The 26752-nt window shown below is 35.9% G+C and overlaps 1 protein-coding gene across 3 annotated transcripts in view; it reads right to left on the bottom strand.

Moving 5' to 3' along the window:
* Positions 1 to 26752, bottom strand: part of ARL15 (ARF like GTPase 15) — a 399917-nt gene that overhangs the window by 228106 nt on the left and 145059 nt on the right. For all 3 annotated transcript variants that reach the window (XM_026017011.2, XM_026017009.2, XM_072756933.1), the window contains one exon: positions 15204 to 15263. In XM_026017011.2, the coding sequence (XP_025872796.2) occupies positions 15204 to 15263 (60 nt within the window). The remainder of the gene's footprint in view (positions 1 to 15203; positions 15264 to 26752) is intronic.

Raw genomic sequence — 26752 nt, 5'->3', positions numbered from 1 at the left:
TGGGATTGGATTTGGGGTCCTCCCTCTCAGTTCTCTTGCAAACAGATTCTTTCAAAGATCTGAAAAAAAAAAAAAAAAAGAAACCTCCAAGAACTTTTAAAAAGTAATCACTGGTAAAAAGATTCTTGGGTTTGGTGTTGCTCTTTTATTCACAGTACAATTCCTGATACACCTCTGTCAAAAACCCCCCAGCATAATTGATTTTTCTTTGTGTCCTCATCCAAATCCCTAGCAAGAGTTTAAAGTGCATGGTAGTAATAACCACATAACAAATTCAGAAAGGGAAAACAAATTTTTGATGGAACCCTGAGAAAATGAATTTGTATTTACCAATTTTGGAAGATGGGGAGCAATCCAACATTTCCATTCTAAAATTTCAGCTGCAACTGCCCATCCTCATTCTTACCCAGAACTAAGAAGACTAGAGTCAAATGAATTCAGCCTGAGTCTCTTGGGGTTTTTTTAATGGACACAAGTAGAATGTAGAATAACCAGGAAATTTTAAATCTGTTCAAAATACACGTAAAACATTCAGGTATTTTTCCAGATTTTAAATTTAAGGCACAATTATCTGGATCTTATCAAATTACCATTTAAGCAGATTTTTCAACTGATCAAGGAGATCTAACGCCTACAACCTGATAGATGTTTGTAAAAATAAACAATCCTATATAAAAGATTAACAGCATCAAAAACAACCCACAATTATTAGATACAATCTAAATAGTAAGAGGAATAGAAAGAGGAAACATTCATTGACACCTAAATCTATTTAGAGGACTTCAGAAGAAAAAGAAAACAAACAAAAGTTTTATATTTACATGCCCTAAATTTAAAAAATAGCATCACCTTAAAGAACATGGCAGGGCAGCCCTGGTGGCTCAGCAGTTTAGCACCACCTTCAGTCCAGGGCATGATCCTGGAGACCTGGGATCAAGTCCCATGTAGGGCTCCCTGCATGGAGCCTGCTTCTCCCTCTGCCTGTGTCTCTCTCTCTGTGTCTCTCATGAAAAAATAAATAAAATCTTAAAAAAAAAAAAAAAAGAACACGGCAGACCCAAGAAGAACTTGTTGGGATTGCCATGGCAAAGTATAGAGAAAGAAAATAGGTTGTGTTCTACTCTCTTAGCATATTATGTATAGAATATTACCAACAACCATACCCATATCCATCTTAACCAGTCATTTTGCTCAGACTTCTGAAAATGAAACAAAGAAAAATATATTACTTTTTATGACAAAATTAAGGTCTGCTTGGAAAATTTTAACCTGGGGTACAATCTGGATGGCCTAAGAGCAGCTTGAGCAGATAATTTAAAGCTGTAAAGATTCCTGAACAAAAAAGCCTATTTCACCCACACACATAAAATGTGTTCTTAAAATAAGTTATTCCAATGTGGTTTGTAATCTGAGGTTTTCTAATATATTGGTTTGCTTTAGTGTTCCTGTGGGATTTTTTCCCCTTCATCTCCAACTTTGTGTAAGACCTGTGTCTTGCCCATTGCATAATCACCAACAGGAGTATTTTTCATAAATAAAACTGCTAAGGTTGAAAAGAGAATATTGTATCACTATGGTTTTGAGTATCCCTATGGAATGAACCACAACTGGTTTATTCTAAGAAATCTCTCACTCTTTGTATAATGAATCTGTCATATGAATTTCCTTGATTAATTGATGCTGCTGTGCACAGACAGATCAATCTGTCTTCTTTTATTAGCAATGAGATTTTTAAAATCTACACATTAAATTGATAGATATTGTAACATCTTAATCTTAGTTTTTAACTGCTTACATATTTAATTTTAATAATTCAACTACATATGATCATCCAAAAATTGATATTTTTCTTTGTGAGATCTTTCCCTAGTCACATTTTTTTTAAAACCATGCATATTAACTTAGCCTATTTAAAATAATTCTTTATTGGAAAGCAATCCAAGTAAAGGACCATAAGGTCTTCACAAAACATACTTGCAATGCTTTTGACCACAGATATTTCTAAAAGTATAGAATTTTAAAAATAGTTTTACTGTGGTATAATTGATAGATAATAAACTGCACATATTAAAATATACAATGTGATAAGTTTTGATAACATGGACATCTGGGAAACCATGACCATAATCACGATAATAAGTGTATCTATCCATCACCTCCAAAATTTTCTCATGACCCTTCAAATCCCTCCACTCCATCCCTCCCAGCCTCCTGTCCCTATCCCCTCAGGCAACCTCTAAAACACTCTGTCACTAATTAATAGTTTGCATTTTCTAGTACTTTCTATAAATGGAATGGAAGTTTATCCCAGTATGGGAATACTACCTTATGTGTTCCATTTTGTCTACCTTCTTTCACTTGGTGTAATTACTTTGAGATTCGTTCATATTATGGCATGTACCCATAGTTCATTCTTTTTTATTGCTGAATACTATTTCCTTGTATAGATAGGTCACATTTGCTTACCCATTCACCAACTGAAGACATTTGGGTTGTTTCCATTTTTCCTATCATAAAGTTGCTATGAACATTTATCTACAGGATTTTGTGTAAACATAGGTTTTCATTTCTCCTAAGAGTAGAATGGTCTGATTATAAGAATGGTTTGAATTTATCTTAAGAAACTATCAAAATGTTTTCAAAAAGTGGTTGTACCATTTTACATTTCTACTGGCAGTGAATGAGAATTCTAGTTCTTCCATATTCTTTGCAGAATAATTGATATATTCAGACTTTTACATTTTAGACATTTTAATGTGCATGTGAGGAGGTTTTAATTTGTATTTCCCTAATGACTAATGATGGTAAGCATCTTTTGCATAAAGGATATGTTCAAAGTTTTTCCCATTTTTTAAATGTTTCTTTTTATTCTTGAGTGTTCTTTATATATTTTGGATACAAGTTCTTTATCAGATACATGATTTTCAAATAATGTTTACCTAGCCAAAAAATGGTCTTTTCATTCCCTAATATTATAAAATCCAATTAACCAATTTTCTTTTCATGGATCATACTTTTGGTGTCTTAGAAAGCTTTGCCTAACTAAAGGTCACAAAGATAATCTACGTTTTCTTCTAGAAGTTTTATAGTTTCAGGTTTTATATTTAAGTATATGATCTATTTTTTTAACATGGTATAAGGTTAGGGTAATTTCTTTCTTTTCTTCTCTTTTCTTTCTTTCTTTCTTTCTTTCTTTCTTTCTTTCTTTCTTTCTTTCTTTCTTCTTTTCTAAAAAATTTTATTTGAGAGAGAGCAAGTGAACACAAGTGGGGAGGGGATAGAGGGACAGAGGGAAAAGGAAAAGCAGACTCCCTGTTGAGCAGGGAGCCCAACACAGGGTTCTATCATGACCTGAGCCAAAGGGAGACACTTAACCGACTGAGCCAACTAGGTGTCCAAAGTTAATTTTAAATCTTGTTTCATGTGTTGTTATTTTTGTCTATCTCCTATTAATGTCATGTGTATTTTAAAAGAACACATAGAATTTTACACTCAAATAGAAAATATAATTATCAATTAGATCAATTTTGTTAATTGGCTATTCAAACCCTTCATATATTTTTATTTATTTGATCCAATATCTTACAAAGAAAGTAGGTGAATTAGTCTTGATTGTGGATTCTCTTGGCTTTTCCTTACATTTTTCTTAATTGCATTTTTATATAGTTCAGAATTATGTGGGTAAATATGTAAAGGTTCATGCTTTCTCAGTTATCTTAATAGATTAACATAAAAAATCTCTATTCTTAATGTTCTTTGCTTGAAATTCATCTCCCAGTACTTCCTTTTCAATGGTCTTTAAGGATACCTTTTCTATCCCTTTATTTCTACCTTGCTACATTTTGTTGCAAAGTGTCTCTTATACTCAGATATAGCTAAATAGATTATAATCAATTTTTATGCCACTCATTTAAAAGGGAAATTTAATCTACTTATATTTATTGTGATTACTGATGTATAGATGTTTTCTATGTCTCATGACTATTAATTTTGCTATTTTTCCATGTTTGCTTTTTGCTGAATTTATCAAATATCCTTAGCTTTCTATCTTTAAAGTGTATTTTATTAAAGTTTATTTCTTAAAATTTATTTTTTCATGGGGAGCCTGGGTGGCTCAATTGGTTAAGCATCTGACTTCAGCTCAGGTCATGATTTCAGGGTTCTTGGGATGGAGCACCAAGTTGGGCTCCCTGCTCAGCAGGGAATCTGCTTCTCCCTCTCCCCATCCCTCCAACTTGTCTCACTCTCTCTCTCTCACTCTCAAATAACAAAATCTTTTAAAAAAATTCTCATGAATAAAGTCCATACAAGAAAAAACATTCTACTCGATTCTAGTGAACTTACTCTATTCTCTAAGATAATTATTTTTTATATTAGCTGAATATATGCAACTTTTTGGGTTTTTAAAAATATTTATGTAGATATCATTCTACTCTGTTAGAGTTTACTCTTTTTAAAAATTTTTTTAATTTTTATTTATTTATGATAGTCACACAGAGAGAGAGAGAGGCAGAGACACAGGCAGAGGGAGAAGCAGGCTCCATGCACCAGGAGCCCGACGTGGGATTCAATCCCGGGTCTCCAGGATCGCGCCCTGGGCCAAAAGCAGGTGCTAAACCACTGCGCCATCCAGGGATCCCCAAGTTTACTCTTAATTCTTAAAGATATACATTCAAATTTCAATTCTTCAATTATAATCTATAATTTAAAAAAATATATCCTTGGATTCTCTCTGACATCTCTCATGTTGAAATTAGAAATAACTTACTTGTGTGTTCCTGTGATTATAGTTAATGATTTATTTTTTGTCACAGTATGTTGAGGTAGAAGTATTTCCTTGGGTCTCAGAAGACCCACTAAATTTGAATAATCTTTTCTTCATATTTGAGGTTTTTCTACTTTCTTTGATTATTTTATTCTCTATAGCTTCTCTTTAACTCTCCATTTAGACCTCTTACAGGGATATTATAACTACTATTAACTATTCCTTTGGTCTCTTCAATTTTCTCTCCTACTTTCAGAGCCGTCCTTCTGGCAGGGCATTCTGAGGAAATTCCCTCGCTCAATCCTTCATTTTATTAATTTACATCTGAGTTCTGTCAACTGACATTTTTGCTTTAAATTTTGAAGTCAAATTTTTGTTTCCCCAGTTCTGTTAGATTCCTTTTCATGAATACAAAAGCCTTATCTCTCTGAATGTCTTCTTCTGATCACTCTATTACCTCTAGGTCCTTGATACTTTTTCTTTCAATGGGGTAATCTTTCTTTGATGGTGCTGATTTCCCTCATATTGTCATATGCTGTGATTATATGCTTACCTTTTGTTCAAGAATCTATACGTTTGCCAGCTCTTTTGTTTACCACTGCCTACTTTCAGTGATTAAAATGACAGACAAGTGGCTTCTCTCCTGTGTGTGTGTGGGCTTCCTAACCCACCTGGCAGTCAGTATACTACTAGGACACTGACTTGGCCTGAGTCTAGCACCCACTTCCAAGATTTAGTTTGTGGGTAAACACAGCTGCTATCCGCTACTTAACACAAGGAGAGAAGAAAAATAAAGGCATGGCTCCAAATGTAAAGCCCCAATTAATAACCCTGATAAGCTGATTAATAATCTTGATGAATTCCCCTTCTATTTCATGTTTCCATTGCCTATACCTCAGTCTTTGTCATGCTTTCCTTTTTTCATTGTAGATTAAATCTGTGTTATACATTTAACTTATCATTTTTCTTATTTTTGTCATTTTATGAGATTTTGGCAAAGGAGGGAGAATAGACATTAAAAATAAAAACCTTCAATTTTCAATCATAAGTACTATATATTAATATATGTATTAAAAACTTTATATGATAAATACTTCACATTACTTCGCACAACGATGCCATAAAATATCAATGAATTTCAAGATTAAAATGATGAAGCTATTTTCAGTAGAGTTTTCTGACAATATTTTGGGCCATAAGAAATTAAAAGCAACACATTTACAATACCTCAAAACAAATCTTTTTTTTTTTAATTTTTTTATTTATTTATGATAGTCACAGAGAGAGAGAGAGAGGCAGAGACACAGGCAGAGGAAGAAGCAGGCTCCATGCACCGGGAGCCTGATGTGGGATTCGATCCCGGGTCTCCAGGATCGTGCCCTGGGCCAAAGGCAGGCGCCAAACCGCTGCGCCACCCAGGGATCCCTACCTCAAAACAAATCTAACCAGCTCCATTTTGTTCAGTTCTAGGAGAGGTCAGAGAACCAACCTGATCTGGTGAGAAATGAATAGTTACAAATACATTATCTCTTGAACAACTGTCAAGTTGTCATTCTAATTATAGAAATCTAGTAAAGCTGTTTAATCTTTTCAATGAACTTCCATAATATTTATTACCAATATTACTCTCCCATCAAAATATCCAAAGAAATGGGCACGGGATTGTGTGCTTACCCATGTACGGATGATATCTTTAGGTGATGGCATATACTTAATATTTATTAAGTATTCACTGAAATGAATTCAAAAACAAAACACCATTTTGCTTCTGAAGGGTCTAGCCTTACTCTGGTATCTAGGGGCGTAACTTCACAGATTTCTCTCCACTTGTTACTATAGATATGTTTTATATCACAATATAATAAACCCTTAAGATTACAGTGTGCTTTTCAATTCTTCCTAACTTTATGTTTTATGTTCTGGTATGCTAAATATTGTAACAGGACTGAGTACAAGATGCAATTAAGATCATACAGAAAGGACAAAGAGACATTACAGAGGCAAAGAGTCTAGGAAAAAAAAGAAACAGAGGAGACAAAAGTCAAGGAGTTGACAGTGGACTTGGTTTACGGGTGAAACAAGATTAGACCAAACCCACTGTCACTTCCATGACTTTTGTCCCAGATTGTTTGTAAACTCTTTTCCTCTGTGTTGTCTCCTTTGTCTTTTCTATGTGATCCTAATGGCATCTTGCATTCAGTCCTTGTTACAGTATTTCTAACACTAGATTGTGATGCTACTTGAAGTCAACAGCACAGTGACAAGCGCTTTTAGTATTAGTTATTTTTTTAAAGATTTTATCCATTTATTCATGAGAGACACAGAGAGAGGCAGAGACACAAGCAGAGGGAGAAGCAGGCTCCCTGAGGGGAGCCCAATGTGGAACTCGATCCCAGGACCCCAGGATCATGACCTGAGCAAAAGGCAGATTTGCAACCACTGAACCACTCAGGCGTCCCTTAGTATTAGTTATTATTTCATGCACATATACTTGTCTCACACAACAAACATAAAAATAAAACAGATTTATTGAGATGTCTACTATACTCCCCCAAAAAGAGGAAGTGGTGGTTAAATGAAAATAGAAAAAAAAAAACCAGCATTATAATCATGCATAGTTGTTAAAGGTGGGCCCTATGGTTCCTAGAGATCAAAGTGAAATAGACACTATGGGTTTCAAGATAAAAATAAACTAGTTCTGTTTTATCAAATAGGAGAATGACTATCAGCATCCTCAGCTGCTAGAAAAGCAAGCAGCCTTGGAAAAGTTAAGAGGCTTGCCCAATGTCCCATGGCTTGTTTTGATAGAGAAAAATACTGGTCTCTTAACTTTCAGTGCTGTTGCTGCAATACCAAGCTGAAACCAAATACACAATGAAAGTTAGTTGCTATTATGGCAACCCCTGGGAGAAACAGAAATATCTATTCCCTTGTGATAGTTAAGAAGCTCAGAACCTAGAATGAATGTTCTATGAGGAAGTTCAGTAGAGTTGGTAGATATGACATGACCTGGTTACTCCCGAACAGTAATCAATGGTGAGGGAGCTACCTTACCGGCACATGAGACCTATTCTCAAGGGGGGGGGGGGGGGGGGGGTGTCAAAAGGCCAAGAAATTAGTTTCTTGAACATTCTATATGTGTATGGGTGCATGCGTGTGTATGCGTATTTAGTCTTAGAAGAGTTAATTGTTAAGTACTCTACAAAACTATGAGTGGGAAGGCAAATTAAAAAAAAATTTTCTGGGGCATTTCTCCAGAAGAAAACAAAAATTAAGGTCAGGTCTACATCAGCCAGTAACAGACTTCTGGGCCCCCAGATTCATTTATTTGGCTCTGCTGACTGTTTGGCTCAGTTTTCCCTTAGCAAGTGTAAAAAACGCTTGAACACCACCACCCTGGGATCCTGTTCAACCAATTCAGATAGCTGTGGCCTTTCAACTCTCATCCAAGTGACTTGGCTTTATACCAATATCATTTCCCCTAGTAGAGCCTAAGCCTAAGTGAGAAAGTACACAGCTCAGAGAGCCAGGAGTTAACTGGCTGTTCCCATTCCAGAAAGGTCTGGTTCTTTTCCTAGATAAGGAAACAATACTATATCAAGAAGTTTCGATCATTCAATATTACATATCACACTGGAACGGCAACTATAAAAACAGAATTAGTGGAAATACCACTGTCTATCTTAAAGGATCTCTTGAGGAGCTTCAGGCAATTGAACTTTTCTTTTCCAGCCCAACCCCCTGGGAAATAAGTAGTGATGATTTATTAAAACTTACATTTTGCAGATAAGAAAACAACAACAAGAAGTTCAAATGCACAGAGGGACAGAGTGTCTTGAGGCTACACTCTACTTGCTGAACCTCATTTCTTCCTTCTAATTATATAACACATATGGAATATGCATGCTTACTTGTGCGTAGCTGCTATAATTTAGCTTATAGTATGGTTGTAAGGTTTGCTGTGGACCTGGCCTTTCTTGGGCCCCCCATTCTGTGCTGTCATGCTCCTTTGCCAGGGTCATGGTTTCTTGCCACCTCTTCCAGAGAATTCCATGTTTGGAGAGGTCTAAAAAAGTTTTTGAATGGCAAGTTGTTTTCCCCTACACCAACAAGCAATCTTTTAACTTCACTTGTCACTTAAAGCAATGTGGCAATAATGTCTTCCAGACTACCTACACCGTTTCTAATATACAACCAATTTGTTTCTATGGTCTTGGTTCCTCCCTTTATCTGTTGGATAGCATGACTCTCAGAGGCAGTGACATTAAATCCATAGTTATTTACCCAGATTTCTTTAAAAAAAAAAAAATCTATTTATTTATTTATTTGAGAGAGAGAGAGCTTCCAAGTGAGGGGAGGGGCAGAGGGAGAAGAGGCTCTCCGCTGAGCAGGGAGCCCGATGCAGGGCTCAATCCTGGGACTCCAGGATCATGATGTGGGCTGAAGGCAGATGCTTAACCTACTGAGCCATCCAGGTGCCCCTAGCTGGATTTCTTTTAACAGGAGGTGGTAAGTGGGGATATGGAGGCAATAATCATAATATATATAGGACTAGGAGAACACAGCAAATAAAAATTAAAGAGCCATTCTTCCTTCTAAAATAAATTTTTAATGCATGATTCTGAAGGAAGAAAGCTTTATTTTCATGAAAGACATCAAATGGTCTGGGTACAGACAGCAGAAATGAAAAAGAAACAGGCAGCAGTGCCCCCTGGGTTGCCTGTCAAGAAATTTGCCCTGTACAGTTTCTGGAGAAATTAAGAAATGCAAATAACCTGGGCAGATTAACGGCACCCGAAGATAACTAGCAGGATACAAAGAAACAGCACCTTTCACTGTGAGGAGGCGGTGTATTCCTCAGCCAAACAAAGAAACAGGACAGAGTCAACATCTGTTTCATATAACAGCTTGGCTGCTGAAAGAAGCAACCTTTAAAAAAAATGGCTTAGCTGACAATCCTCAAAAATCATTCAATCACTATTGCATGGGCTGAAGTAAATGGGCAAATGAACCCAACTTGCACTTTTCTGCACTACCCTCACCACCTTGTGAAGAAGAAAAGTGGTCTCGTCTTTAGAGGAAAAAAATAAAGTCCAAACAAAAATCTTCATGAACTTCCTTTCTGATTGACAACTAGCAGCAAATACTAAAGCATAAAAGACCGCTCACTGCTTTTTAGCTTTTGCCTTTCCTAGTGTCAACTGGGAAGACAGGACTGCCAAAGAGTTTACTGGGTGGGGAAACAACTCAGACACAACTCATTAGAATATCCGAGGGAGAAAACAAGTCATTTGACAAAACTGATTGTGGTTTCAGAATTCAGTTAGGGAAAGAAAAAGGAATATTATAATGTCTGGATCCTTATGCATTTGTGGTAACAAACCAAACGTGCTAAGAAATGAAAATTTCCTCTCTGGGTTCTATCGATCTACACATGAAATTTCAAAATCATGAGAAAAATATCCCTGAATGCATTCAAATCTGTAGATTTAAGAACTGGAAATTTCTAAAATGAAAAATTACCAAAGCTGTAAAGTCACTAGAGCAGGACTGGTGCTTTCAACTCAGCTAAAGATGCCAGATGCTTCATTCACCTTAGGAATGTGGTTACAATACATAAGCCAAACAGAATGAAAGCAATTAAGAGGCATTGTGATAGAAGAGATTTTCAGGTAGAAACTGAAAACAGAGGGAAAGGTGATAAGGTAGATGGGACAAAAACATTTAGTATTAACATGTGTGTACTACCAAAAACTATGCTAGGCTGCTAACAAAAAGACTCCAAGGAGGTCCCTTCCCTTTGTCTTTTCAGTTTAAACAGGTAAAACAAAATAAAAAGATCATCTTGACCACAAGGAATCAAGGCATGACCGCAAAGAGAAAAAACAATCAATACATGATTTGGGTTATTTCTAGAGATTTTGGTGGTGGGGGCAGGGAGGGGGATGGGGAGGGGCCGAGGTTTTATTGAAAGGTGTTTTTTGGAGGGGTATGGTGGGGGGGCAAGAGCATAATTATAATGTAAATCTTCCAAAAATGTTAGCTGTGGGCCAGACGGATCTCTAAGTACTTGACCTATGTTAATTTAGCCCTCACAATGGTTATATAATGCAGGAACTCTTATTACTACATTTTACAGATAAGGAAGCAGAGATACAGGAAAATGGACTTGCCTAAAATCATACAGAGTAGCTGGGCTTCCTCTACTAGGAAGAAAGAAAATTCGTTGAAAGATTTATCTTTCTGTCTGTTCAGGATCCTACTAGGTGTCTTGCACAACATCCAGAATAATAAATAGCAAAAGACAAGCAGAGTACTTAATTAAAAATAAAAAAGGATTTAGATTAGTTTCAACAAAAACCTCCCAAATGAAAGAAAAATCAATTTACTGAACAATACTACAGAATGTCCTTTGTAGAGATCCAAACAGCCATGCTGGATGGTATTAAAAAATCCTTCCCAGTACTGGAGGGATTAATCTAGAAATTCATTCTAGGACTGTAAATAGTAATATCTGGCTTTAATCAAGGAGACAAGTACACAACAAGAGTCTCCCCTTGTGTCCAATAGCTAGTCTATGCATGGACTGGGCTTCTCTTGCCAATATAACTGCTACTTTTTAGAACTCAGCCTGGACATGCAATATGTACATAATAAGTATCTGTTGAATAAATGAATTAAAAAGAATAAAAATATGCAAATGATGCGTTTGTGGAAAACTCAAGATAGACTGGAAAGCTGAGGTTAAGACGGATTCAGAAGCCACTCTTGAAGAGATCAGAAGGGGAGCAGGACTACAACAGTGGAGTCAGAACCATAAGTGAAAAAGAATTGACTTGAGAGTCAGGGATAGAAAAATCAATAATAAAAGCAGCTGCAATAGTTAGAGAGATTAAGTCCCAAAGAAGTTTTTGAGCAAAGAGTAAAGTGTTCGTGTTTTATCAATACAGTGTTAACAAAATAAATACCAACACAAAATAATACCAACATGTAAAGACTTTAAATTGTGCACATAATCATGATAAAAGCAGTAGCAGATAACATGTGGAAGCACTTCTCTTGTGCCAGGCACGAGATAAAATGTTCCACACTGGGTAAGTACTCAAATGGACATCCACCTCCTTCTCCAAATAACTCTGATCAAGTCACTCAATCTCTGTGCCTGGCCATCCTGAGTCTCATTACCCGTGAGACAGTAATAGCACCCGTTAGGCACAAAGCTGCAAAAGTTAAATGAGAACTTAACTGGAGGGAGAAAAATGGGATTAAGAAAAAAAAAATAGAAAAAATATTTACAGTTCCAATTTCACATAAATATAGGCATAATCAGTGCAGCTTGGTGGGGATGACAGCTAAGGTAAGGAGAGCAAGTCATTCTCAAAATGGTGAAAACAGAACTTGCCCATAAACCACCAGGCTGGACTGATTATATCTCTATTGGTATCACCTGTTATCTTGAACTTATTCCTCTCCCCCTTAATTTCATTTTCCAAAGTTTCATGAAAACAAATATTTGAAATCAAACAATGTCTCCAGAATAAAAAATCACAAGTTTCTTGAAGACAGGGGATATACTTTAAATATCTTTTATTCTCAGCAACTAGAATCATGCTTGATATAAATTGTGCTGGGATGATGGCATGAATGGTAAGAAAAGGCCACAAGAAAAAAATGTGCATGAATGAAAATTTTAAGAGTGAGAGATGTAGGAAACACCCTTGCAAAAGAGGAAGTTGATGAGGACACAGATCTATGTATATGTTATACATACAAGTTATAGATATGCACAGACACAAACAACTATCAGTTGTGTAAGTAAACAAAGTTTCTTATTAAGATCTCCCCAAAGTGATTTTCCTTCAACTCCACTGGTCACTGTTAATTCACTTCACTCTGTTTCTTCTTATTAAATAAGGAACACTAGTTCGTGTCTCTTCCTATTTTGAACAAGTGAGAAATTCAAGTGAAGGTTGAGAAGGGGGATGATGGAGAGCCTCGGAGCCATCTGAACAGGGAGCTCATTGTGGCAGGGAGGATCACGGGGGATGCTCATCTCTTGAATTAACCCTCCAGTAAGCAGAACTATCCGAGCATCCCACCATGCTGGCCACATTGTGGTACTCAGTACTGCTATTTCTACCATCTATCTTCTTGAATTTCTCCCCTGATTTCAAGATTTTTCCCTGGATGAATGCAACGTGACTGGACTTCTGAGAAATCCTCTATTGGTATAAGAAGGCTTTGCATCTTCACACATCATTCCTAAAACATGCCACTCTTTCCTCCTGAAATTTTCAATCAAGCTACCTCCTTCTCAAGCACTTTGATTTCATTCGGTTACAAATCTCCCTAAACGCTACATAGGTACCTTACATTTAGATGCACTTCCTACCACCTAAGAGATACCCTGAATCCTGGAAAGCTACACTCTGTTGTGTGTTTTAGCCTACTTTTCCTGCCTTCTTAGATGAGACACAGTCTAGTGTCCAGTCCTCTTCCAGACAGAGGAGGCCCTCGAAAGATATTTGTTAAATAAAGGACTTCGTGAATGCACAACAAAGGAATAAACTCCCTCCACAGCTTGTCTCTGAGCATTCAACCCAGGATGCACAATCAGATTCTACTCAGAAAAATCACTTTCTCCTTGAAACGGTCTCTCGACTGAGAACAGAACTACTAAAATTGAGGGGAGTAGAATACTGCATGACAAACACATTATCATTAGCCTGGAACTCACATACCTGTCCCAATCCTGACAGTTTTATCTCTTACCTGTATCTCAAACCATTACAGAATAGCCATCACATGAACTATAATGTTACCATTGAACTCTATGGTACCCTCTTCCCTGCAGTGTCCATTCTTGCAATTTTCAGGACAGAGGGTTTTCAGCAAAATGAAACCTTGCTTGGGAACAGACAGATTCCCATCTTATACCTCCTGTCCCCTAATTTTTCTTTTATTGTATTGAATTTCAGTGTTACAGTGGCACAGAGGCAAGGCTACAAAAATTCCCTGAAGGGTTCACTTCAGTTATCCAGGCACATTCACTATTTGTATCATCTAACTAACATCTCTAATAAACACCTTATCAATTAATCAATAGTTTCTTATACCTGGAGGGGGTTCAATAAAAGTTTTGGGTCTAGCCTAGTAATAAAATCCTTATGAAGTATCAACCACACTTAAAACCAATAAAATTCTCAAGCCATACGTTTTGATTCCATGGACTTTTACAATATGTTCCTGACTATAATTACATGGTCACTGAGAAGCAGAAGCACTAGAAACCACACAGATTATTAAAATATTCAACCTAAAAGAGCAGTCTTTTAAAAATTTTATGTAGAAAAATGATTCCATGACAAAACACTCACACTTTAGAATTTTTGTACCCAAATAACTAAATCAAACAAACGCCTTAAAGGGAAATCAAAATTTATCAACCATGGCTGATTTAGATATTAATGCTGTGAAAGTCAAAAATAGCTATAAAAAAGACTGGCAGAAGTAAACTCATCCTAGATACAACTCTTTATAACACCTGAGAAGATGAACTAATACACTAAGGAGATAAAAATAAGGTGGCATTAAGCACTATTAAAATGGCATAAAGTTTGTGTTTCAATTGCATCAAGTTAAAAATAGGTCAGTTAGAATGAACTTAGAAAAAAGTAAGGGAGGAGGGGGAAGGTCAATATTACAAAGTGATTAAAGAGATGGAAGAGAACTTTCTTCTAAGTCATTAAACTCACCAATATGATCCTGAACTTCAGAGCACTTAACCATTTTCCTGTGCCATTAGAGAATTTAGTAGGTTCACTGAATTGACGGATTTCTTTGTTAACCTATTTACATGGGTTAAGACCCTGACTGACATAAAACACAACCAAAAAAATCCCAGACACAGAGTGTAATGAAAGACGGAGTGATGTATAGTTTGGGGTACAGCCTATCCAATAAATGTGCTTGACCAGCAAAGAATCCATTGGCAAAGATTTATTATCGGAACAAATACATTCTAAAAAGATCTAATACAATAAAACCTGCAGGATGAATACAAACTACTCTAAAATACAGTTCTTTGCCCTGCATAATATATGACTTATCTTTCTGTTATATTAAAATTCCCTTCATACCTTTTGATCGGGAAGACATTTTCTGAACAAGTAAAACCAAAGAATGTGTAGCATATGAAACAGAACCAACAGCATGGTTCTCTAATTAAAAAAAAAAACAAAACAAAAACACAAGCTTATTACTTAGAACGCTGACAACCTTTAAAACATATATAAAACGAAAGAAATATCTCTGTCACCAAGGGAAAAAAGTTAAAATGAATCCTCTGCTAGAATAATAATTTTTAAATTATATGTAACATTAATACCAAATTAGTACAAGCTTAAACCAGACACAGAAAGGATTTTAAATGTTATACCTCCAAGTTCCTTTACATTCAAGATGGCATTCTGGAATGGCACTGCTTTTATACTAAAACCTAAAATTAAAAAACAAAGACATAAAAAAGGAATTAGCAACTTAACTTTTAAAAATGCATAAAATGCTCACAGCCTTTTTTAGGCAGATTAAAAGCTATTTTTCATAGCTCATATTTATGCTGGAAACACAATTCAAGATACATTGATAACACAATATCCTCTTCAAATTTGCAAAACATAGCTGTGTATTATGGCAAAATATCTCTTCTTCAGAATAATACCCTATTCTTTAATATTTTTTGTCACTTGTAAATTTTATCAGTTGTAAGACAGACATTTTTAAGTACAGAGAAACTTCAAAGAAAATATTAGATTTACTAGGACCTTTGCACCTTATTCCTAAAGTTAATTGTATCTCACATATAATTTAGCAACTCTAGAGATTAAGGTACCTAAATTATAACTATCTTATATTAAAATTATATAGGATTTATGTCAGAGTTTTAAGAATATGGTTAATACTATACATTTTTCTTAAAAGTGCGATAATTGTCTACGCACAATCATTTTATAATATATGCAGTAAATGATTTCTAATAAAAATATATTCAGAGTATAGTTTTTTAAATTATGTATTTAAGACTTAACTATTATCATTCAAGTCATGATTGACTTCAACATATCTGGTTCACAGGTTTTTGTATAAAAGCTTAACAATTGCAACATACATGCATATATTCCTACACACATACACACATGCCAACAAACCCATGAATTATTTCTGAAAGGATCCACAAGAAACAGACTAGTGAGGGTTCTTGGGACCATTGGGGATGTGAAGGTCTTAAAGAGAAGATTCTTTTTATTTCAATGTTTTGCTATATACAGGTACTTTTTCATTTAAAAGCCCTACTAATTTTTAAAAGTTAAATTTATTCAGTAATTTCTACCACCCAATTAATCTAAAGTTTTACACGTTAGTATGTGCAATTTTAAGATCATTTCTTGAAAAGGGGATAATGACTTAAGAGTGTAAGATCTAGAAATACTTTCTGTTTGAAGCCAGTTATGAAGTTATGATAGGTGTCTGGAAAGGTGAAAAGACACACCATATGCTGTGGATAAGAACAATTCTTTTACATGGTCTTGCTTCACTGTATAAAAATAGAAGTTAATATGTATTTTTAAATATCTTACCCTATTATTACTTTTTTGCTCTATGTTGTGCTAGCACTTTATTACTTTTTATTTTTTATTTTTTTAAGATTTATTTATTTATTTATTCATGATAGACACACAGAGAGAGAGAGAGGTGCAGAGACACACAGGCAGAGGGAGAAGCAGGCTCCACGCCAGGAGCCTGACACGGGACTTGATCCCGGGACTCCAGAATCACACCCTGGGCCAAAGGCAGGTGCCAAACCACTGAGCCACCCAGGGATCCCCTGTGCTAGCACTTTGAAGTTCCATGGGGTCTTCCACCTAAGGCAGTAAATATCACCTAATGGTTAAAAAGTGATTTTGGAGTCAGACAGAACTAGGTTTAAATCAGTTCTGTGACTGTGGGCAACCTACTAGCCTTGGCTTTTGCCATCTGTAAAATGGGAATGATAGACTCTCCTTCATATAGTTATTATAAAAATGATACAACTTATGTATTATGTTTATCACGGTGCCCGATACAAATAAGCACACAATATATGATTGTTAGCATTCTATATGAATCAGCTCTGTATTGATTTCATCATTAGCTATGGCTATCTCTTGCCTGTCTGAACGCATTATAGACTCTTAAGAGAAATCCTGGGGATGTATTTATCAATATAAATACATGGTTGGAGCCACAGATATTACCACTGAATGAAAAGGACCCTTATTAGAGTGACAGAAGTGTGAACAGTTGAAATTTGTTGTATAAAAGTTCATCAGGCTCTCTAGAATTTTCCAAAACATAGCCCTCCTGGGTAGGTTTGATGCAGATTGACACAGTGGCCACAGCATTATGGTTAATGGTTCATGCAGTCACTGAATCTTAGTGAAAAAGCAGAAGGAACAAGGAGGCAGCCCCATGTGGCTGAAGCACTGGCATGTACTTGGGGCTGCAGAAAAGCCTCTCCAGGTGTCTGGCCTCTGGGAAATTAAGGAAAGTCAGTGCCAATCACAATACTCCTGCTGGCACCAAAATTTGCCTGCAGGAGACTTGGATGTTTGAATGTGTCTACCCACCTCACAGGGGTGTTGTATGGATTAAAAGGCAATGATTGTGAAATCCTGAAAACGAAAAGCTATGCAAATGCTCAGGAGTCTATTAGTGGTTATGTTCGGGACAACTTAAGTATGGATTTTCCAGAAAAATAAGATAGGCCCCGACTTTGAAAAAGACAGAGTTATAGAGCACACCAACAATGTCTAATTTGCTTTGATTCTTAAAAGCTGACAATATAAAAAAAAAAAAAAAAAAAAAAAAAAAAAAGCTGACAATATGCAGGTGCCTAAGGAAAGGAATATTCTTCCAGAAATTGCTGTACCCATATGCAAAATACGGCTTTTGAAATTTATAATCCAACGGGCAGATTCTATCATTGTTACCCTCTTTAATCCTCACAGATATAATAAACTGACTGCAAAAATGTCCTCGGATGTTCACACAAGCCAAGTAACCTAGCAATGTTATTTATAGGCATATAAATGTTTCTGCAGAATACGCATGTTTTCTCTCCAAATCGAACATGTGTGGCTAGATTTATACTGCAAAGGTATATACAGTCTTCCATTTTGCTGTCTTCATATTTTTACAGTATAGCTGTGGTAATGAATGTTCAGAGGACAAAGCCTACGTAATCAGTCTAGAAAATAAGAAAAATGTACTACACATGGCAAAGAAACAATTTGTTAAAAATTTTTAGTCATTCCAAATGTTTGCGAGGATTAAAAAGAATTAAAATTTAAAGCCACACTTTCAGTTCACCAGAAGGGCAAACAAGAAGGGTAACTATCAGATCAACTTTACTTTCTTCCTTTCTATTGGGTTGGATGAGGTCAAGGGGTGGGGGGAATATTAATATTTAGAAGGGAGATAAAGGTCAAATCACCAAAACACCTTTCCCGAAAGTTGCTCTGAGGAATAAAAACCACCAGGATAATATGGGCTCCAAAGAAAAAAACGTATGGGTTCCAATTCTGGCTCTGCCATTATCAACTGAACAAGTTACTTAACCCACCCCGTGCCTCAGTTTCCTCATCTGTCAATGAGAACAAATGGCACCCAGGGCTATAAAATATGTAGTAAATAAAACCAAAATTTCTGAATACTAATGGTCACCAACCGTTAGAGGCTTTAAATTTCTTCCAGTCAAAATCACATGTGATCTCAAGGGCTGATCTATCACGAAAGCAGTGATAAAAGTTAAACCTATAGAATCGAAAACATTTGAGGACTTCTATAAACCAAATATATGGAGTCTTCTATAGCACTTCCTTTCCCTCTTTCCTAATTCCAGTCAACAAAGTCTGTAAATTCCATCTATGAAATAGTTCTCAGTTATGTCCACTTCTTTCCATAATTCAGGTCAAGCCACCACCACCACCTGGACAACTTCCAGAGCCTCTTAAACTCAACCCTTCGCATCTAGTATTGGCCTGCTCAGTCTCCTCCACACATTAGCAGCAGTTAGAATCATCTTGAAATTCATGTCTGTTTACATCACTCCCCTGGTTAAAAATCTTCAGATAGCTTCTCACTACTCGGGATATAGTTCAAGACACCTAATGAGGCTCGATCTTGTCTGGTGGTCCTTTTCTTTTCCAGTTTTCTTTTGTATCATTTCCCACTTATTTTCCTCGAGTTCCTAACACAAGCTATGTCCCTTCCATCTCAGGGCCTCTGCACATTCTGCTCCATTTGCGCCCTCTGCCCCTCTGGCAAACTCTTCATCCTTCAGGTATGGTTTTAACTCCATTTTGTCAGGCAAGTTTTCCATGACATTCTTGAAATAGGTTGATTTGGGGACACCAGGTGGCTCAGTGGTTGAGTATCTTCTGCCTTTGGCTCAGGGTATGATCCCAGGGTCCTGGAATTGAGTCCTGCATTGGGCTTCCTACAGGGAGCCTGCTTCTTCTTCTGCCTATGCATCTGCCTCTCTCCGTGTGTCTCATGAATAAATAAAATCTTAAAAAGAAAAAGAAATACGTTGATTTTGGAGATCTATGTTCTTCCAGTACTCAGTACTTCTATGAAATTTTCAGTTATAGTTTCATACCGCTTCTTTGTTTTATATCTGTTCCCCAGTTAGACTGCAAGAATCCCGCCTGGAGAAAGAGTGCAGTATATCCTTTAGGCCAGTGATAGGCATATAATATGATCTCAGTATTTCTTTAAAGATCTATGCTAAGGGTTTATATTTATTTCCTAATTTAACTGTCACAACAATCCTAACATCAGTACTACTGTCCCAGGAGGAAAGTGAGCAAGAAAGGGCTAGGTGCCCTACATAGAGTACTAAGCGCTATCTTCAAAACTCTTCTGCCTCTCTATAAATAATGCAATACAAAGAACCAAAGTAGGTGTTCTCATGCTCACATGATATTGCCATATTAATGGAATGAAAATAGCATGAGTTCAGAAAGTACTTTTTTATTGGTGTTATTAACAAAACCAGGACTTTAGCAGGAGAGAGAAAATGCTCAACTGACTCAGCCATGACACTACGCTTGATCGCTGTTCCTTGTCCACAAAATAGGCATCCTCTGATGTCTCCACAGGTAGTCAGTGTGCTGATGTGATGAGAGGACTGTCCCACATATCCTAGCCACAGCTCTTAGACTCACCAGCCATATTTTTTCTTGACCTTGAATCCCTCATCTGCAAAATGGGTGGATTACATAAGCTCCTTAAGGTGTCTTCTATAATGGGATTCCATTATTTAAACAAAAAAGAGGAAATGACAGTAACAACTGAGTCAATCATCAGTGGCCTCCAGTATCTGGCTTAAGGCCTCATGGGCAGGACTCCCCAGATCCCACTCAAACAAGCTGATGGCTGCAGTCTAAGTGACACAGTCATTTTTTCCTGGCCTCTCAAAGCTACAATGGTAAGACTGAAACCTCCCTGAAGATTTAACCCCACAAATTTTAATAAATATATGACTTAATAACTCTTTGGGGAAATAATTGTTTGCATAGACTTTCAGTTTTTGACTTTTAGTACTAAAATTCAGCAAAACCTGTGATACAAGGGAGATGGATGTGAAATTTTTTTATGCAGGGAGAGCATTCCTGGAATTGTGACAAAATTAGTCTGGGGAGTGAGACTAGTCTATTTTTACTCATTGGGTGGAACACATGAGTATCTAACTTGGATCTACAGACCAACTCCTCCCCCCGCCGTCCCTTACCCTCCTAATACTCAAGTCTGCACACTTGCACATGGATACTTTGTGTGTACTTCTGAAATCCCTGGATCATTTTAACAACTGCTGAAGGGCAAGGCATTCCACAGAGCTGGTGGCCTTGACTTTAACCCAGGGCATGATTTACGCCATGGTAATTTTGTGACATTGGGACAATTCCTCCAGTCTAATGAGATTCTTCTAAGTATGATTTCAATACCCTAAAAGCAAATCTAATCCATAGGCATTTATAAAACAGTCCTTTAGCAGATAACAAAATTGGATTTTTTAACTTCTCTTGCTGACTTAACACATACACAGCTAATACTTAAGTTTCTAAAATACTCTAATTTTTCATGAACGTTTTGTACATTTCTTTCAAATTATCATGATCTTTTTCTATTTTAACGGAATGGCATCCCACTCGACTGTTTTCCAGGTGTAATAAGAAATATCCTTAGAAGAGATGTTCAACGTTTTTCAATTCCCAGGTGCTCTGCTTTCTCCAGGTTATGTCAATATATTATCCTAAGCCTTTAGACTCCATTCCTCTAGTTTAGAGTCTTTGTGTAATCTATAGGTTAACAACCCTTTTTAATCAACAAATTCCTCGTGCATCTCCAGTCAAGGAATTCACTAGGGACAGAGATCACTTTTGTTTCTCAACCAAGGTGCAAGCTTTCCAATCACTCTCTGGAGGGTTTCTTGGCCCTTTAAGTTTTGACAATTTAAGTATCTTCTAAAAATTATGTCAAAGGTAAAAGATTGCTGAGGTTAGCAATCCAATAAAGTTTGGACTCCTTTTGCTTCTGAAGAAAAGGCAGACATTCTTGTCTTGCTAAAATTGTATGGACATATCTTTCTTGTGATGCTTTTAAGAAACAAATTCTCAAAGGCAGATTCTCTTTTCAGTTGTTCCCAACTCTTCCAACAAATATTTTACTTTTAATTGGCTTGCTATCAAGTCATTATAAAGAAATAATTTAAAAGAACAAAATTTCACATATAATTCAGCTGTATCATAGCACATATTTAAAATATATTTTTTAAAGATTTTACTTATTTATTCATGAGAGACACAGAGAGATAGAGAGGCACAGACACAGGCAGAGGGAGAAGCAGACTTCCTGCAAGGAGCCCGATGTGGGAATTGATCCCAGATCTCAGGATCACGCCCTGGGCTGAAGGTGGTGCTAAACCACTGAGCCACCCGGGCCGCCCATAGCACCGTTATTATTACATGTTCTTTTCCCATTTTTCATTCAAAGGCACAGTTTAATTTTAAAAACAAATGTAAATTTTCTCCCATGGAAGACTATTTTTCTACTCTATAACTTTTTCCACAGAGTTGCCTACAATTTGATAAACTTCCTTGCTATAAGGATGTTTAAATTAAATCTTAGTTATATAAGCGTCGCAAAGAATCACTTTGTGTGAATGGTTTCTTTAAAATTATGTGCTTAAAGTAAATTCCCAATGGCATAATTACTAGATCAAAAGATGTGAATGTTTTGGCAACCTTTGATTTATATGAATAATCGTTTTCCAAGAAAAGGGACAACACCAATCACAAGGCCACCACTAACGCATGCTACCATGACCTTACAAAGCATTGAGTCTTATCATAAAGAAAAAGCAATATTAATCAATTCGAGTATAAAATTAATGTTTTTCTTGTTTATTCTCTAGTAAAGTTGAATTTATGGCAAAGTGGAACCTTTCCCACTTATTTCTTCGCTGTTAATTCTTTTTATGAAATATCTCTTTTAATTCACTTATCGACTGGATTCTAGATACTATTTGTAACTGTGACTGAATTCTCCAAGCGGGACAGCTGTATGCTCTAATACCTGTTACAAAAACAGTATCGTTCTTCTGACATTCTGCCTTGTTGATAAACATTTAGAATTACTGGAAAATTAGAGTTAAGGTTCTTGGTCTTTCCCTGTGTAAGTCATTCTTAGCCTCTTGCAGCTGTTCTTCATTTTCCACATTAAATATTCACATGTAATGAGTGGCTGTCTCCCTTCATTTTTTCTCCTAGTTATCTTTTCTTGCTGTTAGGTTTTGCCATTTATTTTAGGACCTTCCTTCCCCCTCCTTTGTTCTTCAATTACATACATACACACACATCTGATCTTAACAAAAAAAGAACCAGGAAGTAGGTTTGAACACACCAACCATGCCTATCTGGAACTCTAGTGGGGATTGGTTTCTGTGGGTCCACTGACAACTTAAAATCAGCCTGCTTGGCTCTTCCCTGCTACCTTTCTTCCTTCCCCCCTTCCTCAGTCCATCACTAATTAGTTTCTCCAATCTCTTCTCCACCTTCAGTGGCTACAGTGAACACACAGACTCAGCCAATAAGCATCTGCTCCTTCCCTCCTATATCCTTACTTCAGGCCTCTCATTCCCAAGCCAGCCTCTCCTTTAACATTTGGGAACCCTTTCACTGAGTCATATGGACACTGCTAAGAAAAGTTTTCTCTAGGCTCCAACATTTTCTTGCACTTTTCCATCCTCTTTCCACTAGTCAACAGAACTTTTCCTTTCCCAAACAGTGCCACCCAGGACAAGCATGCAGTCCTCATGATGTTTTTAGACCACTTCACCATAGTCATCTGTTAATAATTTTCCACCTAAGTTGTGGCCTCTACTTATACATGGACCTCTGCTTTTCCACTTATCAATTTTCAGGGAGTCTGGTCATCTAACCAAATGAATTCAATACTTGGCTAACATTTGTCCACCACAATCTTCCTGTTTCTATTCTTATGGACAACATTCTTCTAAATTAATGACCAAGATATTCTCCAAACTTTCAGATCTCCAAGATTATCTGCTCTAATTCTGCTATCTCTAATTCACTGATATAAAGTTGTAGATTCCATCAAATTGTCTACATAGATGGCTGTGTCATTTGCAAATAAAGACTGTTTTACTTACTCCTTTCCAATCTGGAAGCCTTTCCATTTTCTTGCCTAATGCTCTGGTTAGAATCTCTACTACAATGCTGAATCAAAGTATTGAGAACGGACATCCTTGTCTTCTTATTCTTGATCTGAGGAGGAAAGAATTCTTTCACCATTAGGAATCTGTAGGGTTTTCACAGATGCCCTTTAACAGTTGCGAAAAATTCCCTTTTGTTCATATTCTGTGGAGTTTTATCAGAAATTGATATTTTTTGTTTGTATCTGAGAGAATCACATTTTTTTAGTTTGATATTATGAATTAAATTTCACTGATTTTTCTTTTTTTTTTTTTTTTGAGTGTGAAATCAACCCTGCATTCCTAGGATAAATGTCACTTTGTGATATACTAGATTTGCTAAATTTATATTTATACTTTTTGCATCTGTATTCATGAGAGATACTGATATGTAGTTTTCTTGTAATGTGTTTCTGGTTTTGGCATTAAACTTGCTGGTCTTACCTAAGTTGGGAAGTTTCCTTACCTCTTCAATTTTCTGGAAGGTATTACATAGCATTGGCATTATTTTTTTTTATTAAAATGTTTGATAGAATTCACCAGTACAGTCAACCAGTTTTCAAGTTTTCTTTTTCTCCCTTTCTTCTTTTTTTTAAACTATCATTTCATTTCCATTAAATACAGATCTATCTGGGTTTTCTATTTCTTCTTAAATGAGCTCTGATGGTTTGTCTTTCAACAAAATTTTTCCATTTAAGTTGTCAAATTTACTGGCATAAAGCTGTTCATAACATTCTATTATCCTTTTAATATTTATAAAAATCTACATTTTATAACTACTATTCCTGATATTAGTGTCTTAATATTTTTTTTTCCTGATCTATTTGAGTATAATTACAAATTTCATTGATCTCAAAGAACCAGTCTTTGGTTTCAATTATTTTCTCTGTTCTGTTTCTACTGTTGAGTTCTACTTTGGTCTTTATAATTTCTTTTCTTCTGCTTTACTTTGTTTTTAATCCATTCTTCTCTTTTAGTTCCTCAAGGTAGTAACTGAGATCACGGACTTGAAACTCTTCTAACATTGGTGTTTAGTGCTATAAATTTCCTCTAAACTCCTGCTTCAGAGGCATCCCACAAATTCCAATGTGTTGTACGTTCATTCAGTGCAAAATGCTTTATAATTTCTTTTGCATTCTTCTTTGATCCATGGGTCATTTACAAGTAATTTGGGATCGCTTAGCCTTTTGGCTAAGATCAAGCATAGAAGTAATTTGGTATCCAAATACTTGGGGACTTTCCCAGAAATCTTATTGATTTCTAATCCAATCCCACTGTGATTTGAGAACATATTTAGTAGGATTTGAGTCCTTTTAAATTTATTGAGACTTGTTATATGTCCTCGAATATGGTCTAATTTGATTAATTTTCCACATGCACTTGAGAAAAATGTCTTCCACCATCAGAGTGTTCTATAAATGTTAATCAAGTCAAGTTGGCTGATAGTACTTTTCAAACCTACTCTATCTTGGCTGATTTTCTTCTTACATGTTCTGTCAATAATTGAGAGAGTATTAAAATCTGACATGTTGGTTTGTCTATTTCCCTTTAGAGTTCCAGTCAGTTTTTACTTTGTGTATTTTCAAGCTGTTAATAGTTACATAAATGTTTAGTACTCTTAAAATCTCTTAAGTGATTTCATTATAAAATGAACTTCTTTATTCTCAGCTTTATTCTTTGCTCCAAAATCTGTCTCTTCTGATAACATACCGCCTCCAACTTTTTTTTTGGCTCCTGTTAGCATGATACATCTTTTTCCAGCCTATTTTTGTCTTTATATTTAAGATTTGTTTCAAGTCAGCATGTAGTTGGGACCTATTTTTTGTTGTATGTTTATTTATTCAATCTAATGTCAGTCTCAGTCCCTTAATTGAGTCGAGATCATTTACATTTAATTTGTTTATTGATAGTTAGGTTCTAGGGTACCACCCTAGCACTTGTTTTCTATTTATTCCATCTATTCTTGTTCCTTTTCTTTTTGCCTTTTTCTGGATAATTTTTGATAATTCCATCTTATTTCTCTTGTTGCCTTATTGGTCATCACTCTGTAATTTCAGTGGTTACTTTAGGATTATGTAAGTACATCTTTTATCACACTCTACCTTCAAGTGTTATTATAGCCAATTCACATAGAAGAACCGTACAATAGTATACTTCTTTTTCCACTATGTCGTCTATGCCATTATTCTCCTACATTTTACTTCACGTATGTTATAAACCTCACATTTTTAAACAATTATCTTATAAATAGATTTGAATAAGAACTAAATCTTAAAAAAAAAAAAGAACTAAATCTTATATAATTACCTCTGTAGTTACCATTTCTGTACTTTCCATTTCTTTGTGTAAATCCAGATTTCCATCTGGAATCATTTTTCTTCTGCCTGAAGGACTTTTAACAATTTTTAATGCTAGAAAAAGTATGACAAAAGTATAATAAAAAGGTATAATGAAAAAGTCTGTAACTTTCTTTTCCGAAGATATTTTTGCTGGGTATAGGTTGATAACTTTTTTCCCCTATATTAATGATGTTGCTATATTAATGATGTATTTTAATGATGTTGCTTCACAGACTTGTTTGCATGGTTTCCAGTGAGAAATCTGATGTCACTCTTATCATGGGTTCCTTTGTAACATCCATTATTTGCTTTTAAGATATTCTTTGTTTTATTCAAAGTTCTCTAGAGAAACAGACCAATAGAAGGTTTATGTATGCATAGATACATTTTAAGGAATTTACTCCATTATGGATGTTGGCAAAGTCTAAAATTTGGTAGGCTAGAGAACCAGGAAACAGCTGATGGCTGCAGGTCAACTCCAAAGGCTACCTGATGAAGATTTCCTCCTTGATGGAGGATGGTCACCTTTTGTTCTATTCAGGCCTTCAACTGATTGGAGGAGACCTACCCACATTATAGAGGGCTGTCTGCTTCACTCAAAGTCCATTGATTTAAATATTCTCTTCCCAAAACACAAACATCCAGGATAATATTAGACTACATACCTGAGCACCTAGGCCCAGCCAGGTTGAAAATATAAAATTAATCCTCACACTTTATCACTGGTTTTGAGCAACTTTATTATATGTCTTCATGTAGTTTGTTCATATCTCATTCTTGAGGTTTAATGAACTTCTTGGATTTGTTGTTGATAGTTTTAAGTTTAAATATCTT

Source organism: Vulpes vulpes, chromosome 4, assembly GCF_048418805.1.
Source record: "Vulpes vulpes isolate BD-2025 chromosome 4, VulVul3, whole genome shotgun sequence".
In the NCBI taxonomy this organism is placed as follows: Eukaryota; Metazoa; Chordata; class Mammalia; order Carnivora; family Canidae; genus Vulpes; species Vulpes vulpes.
Note: the sequence above shows the minus strand (reverse complement) of the source record. Positions and strands in the feature narration are given on the sequence as shown.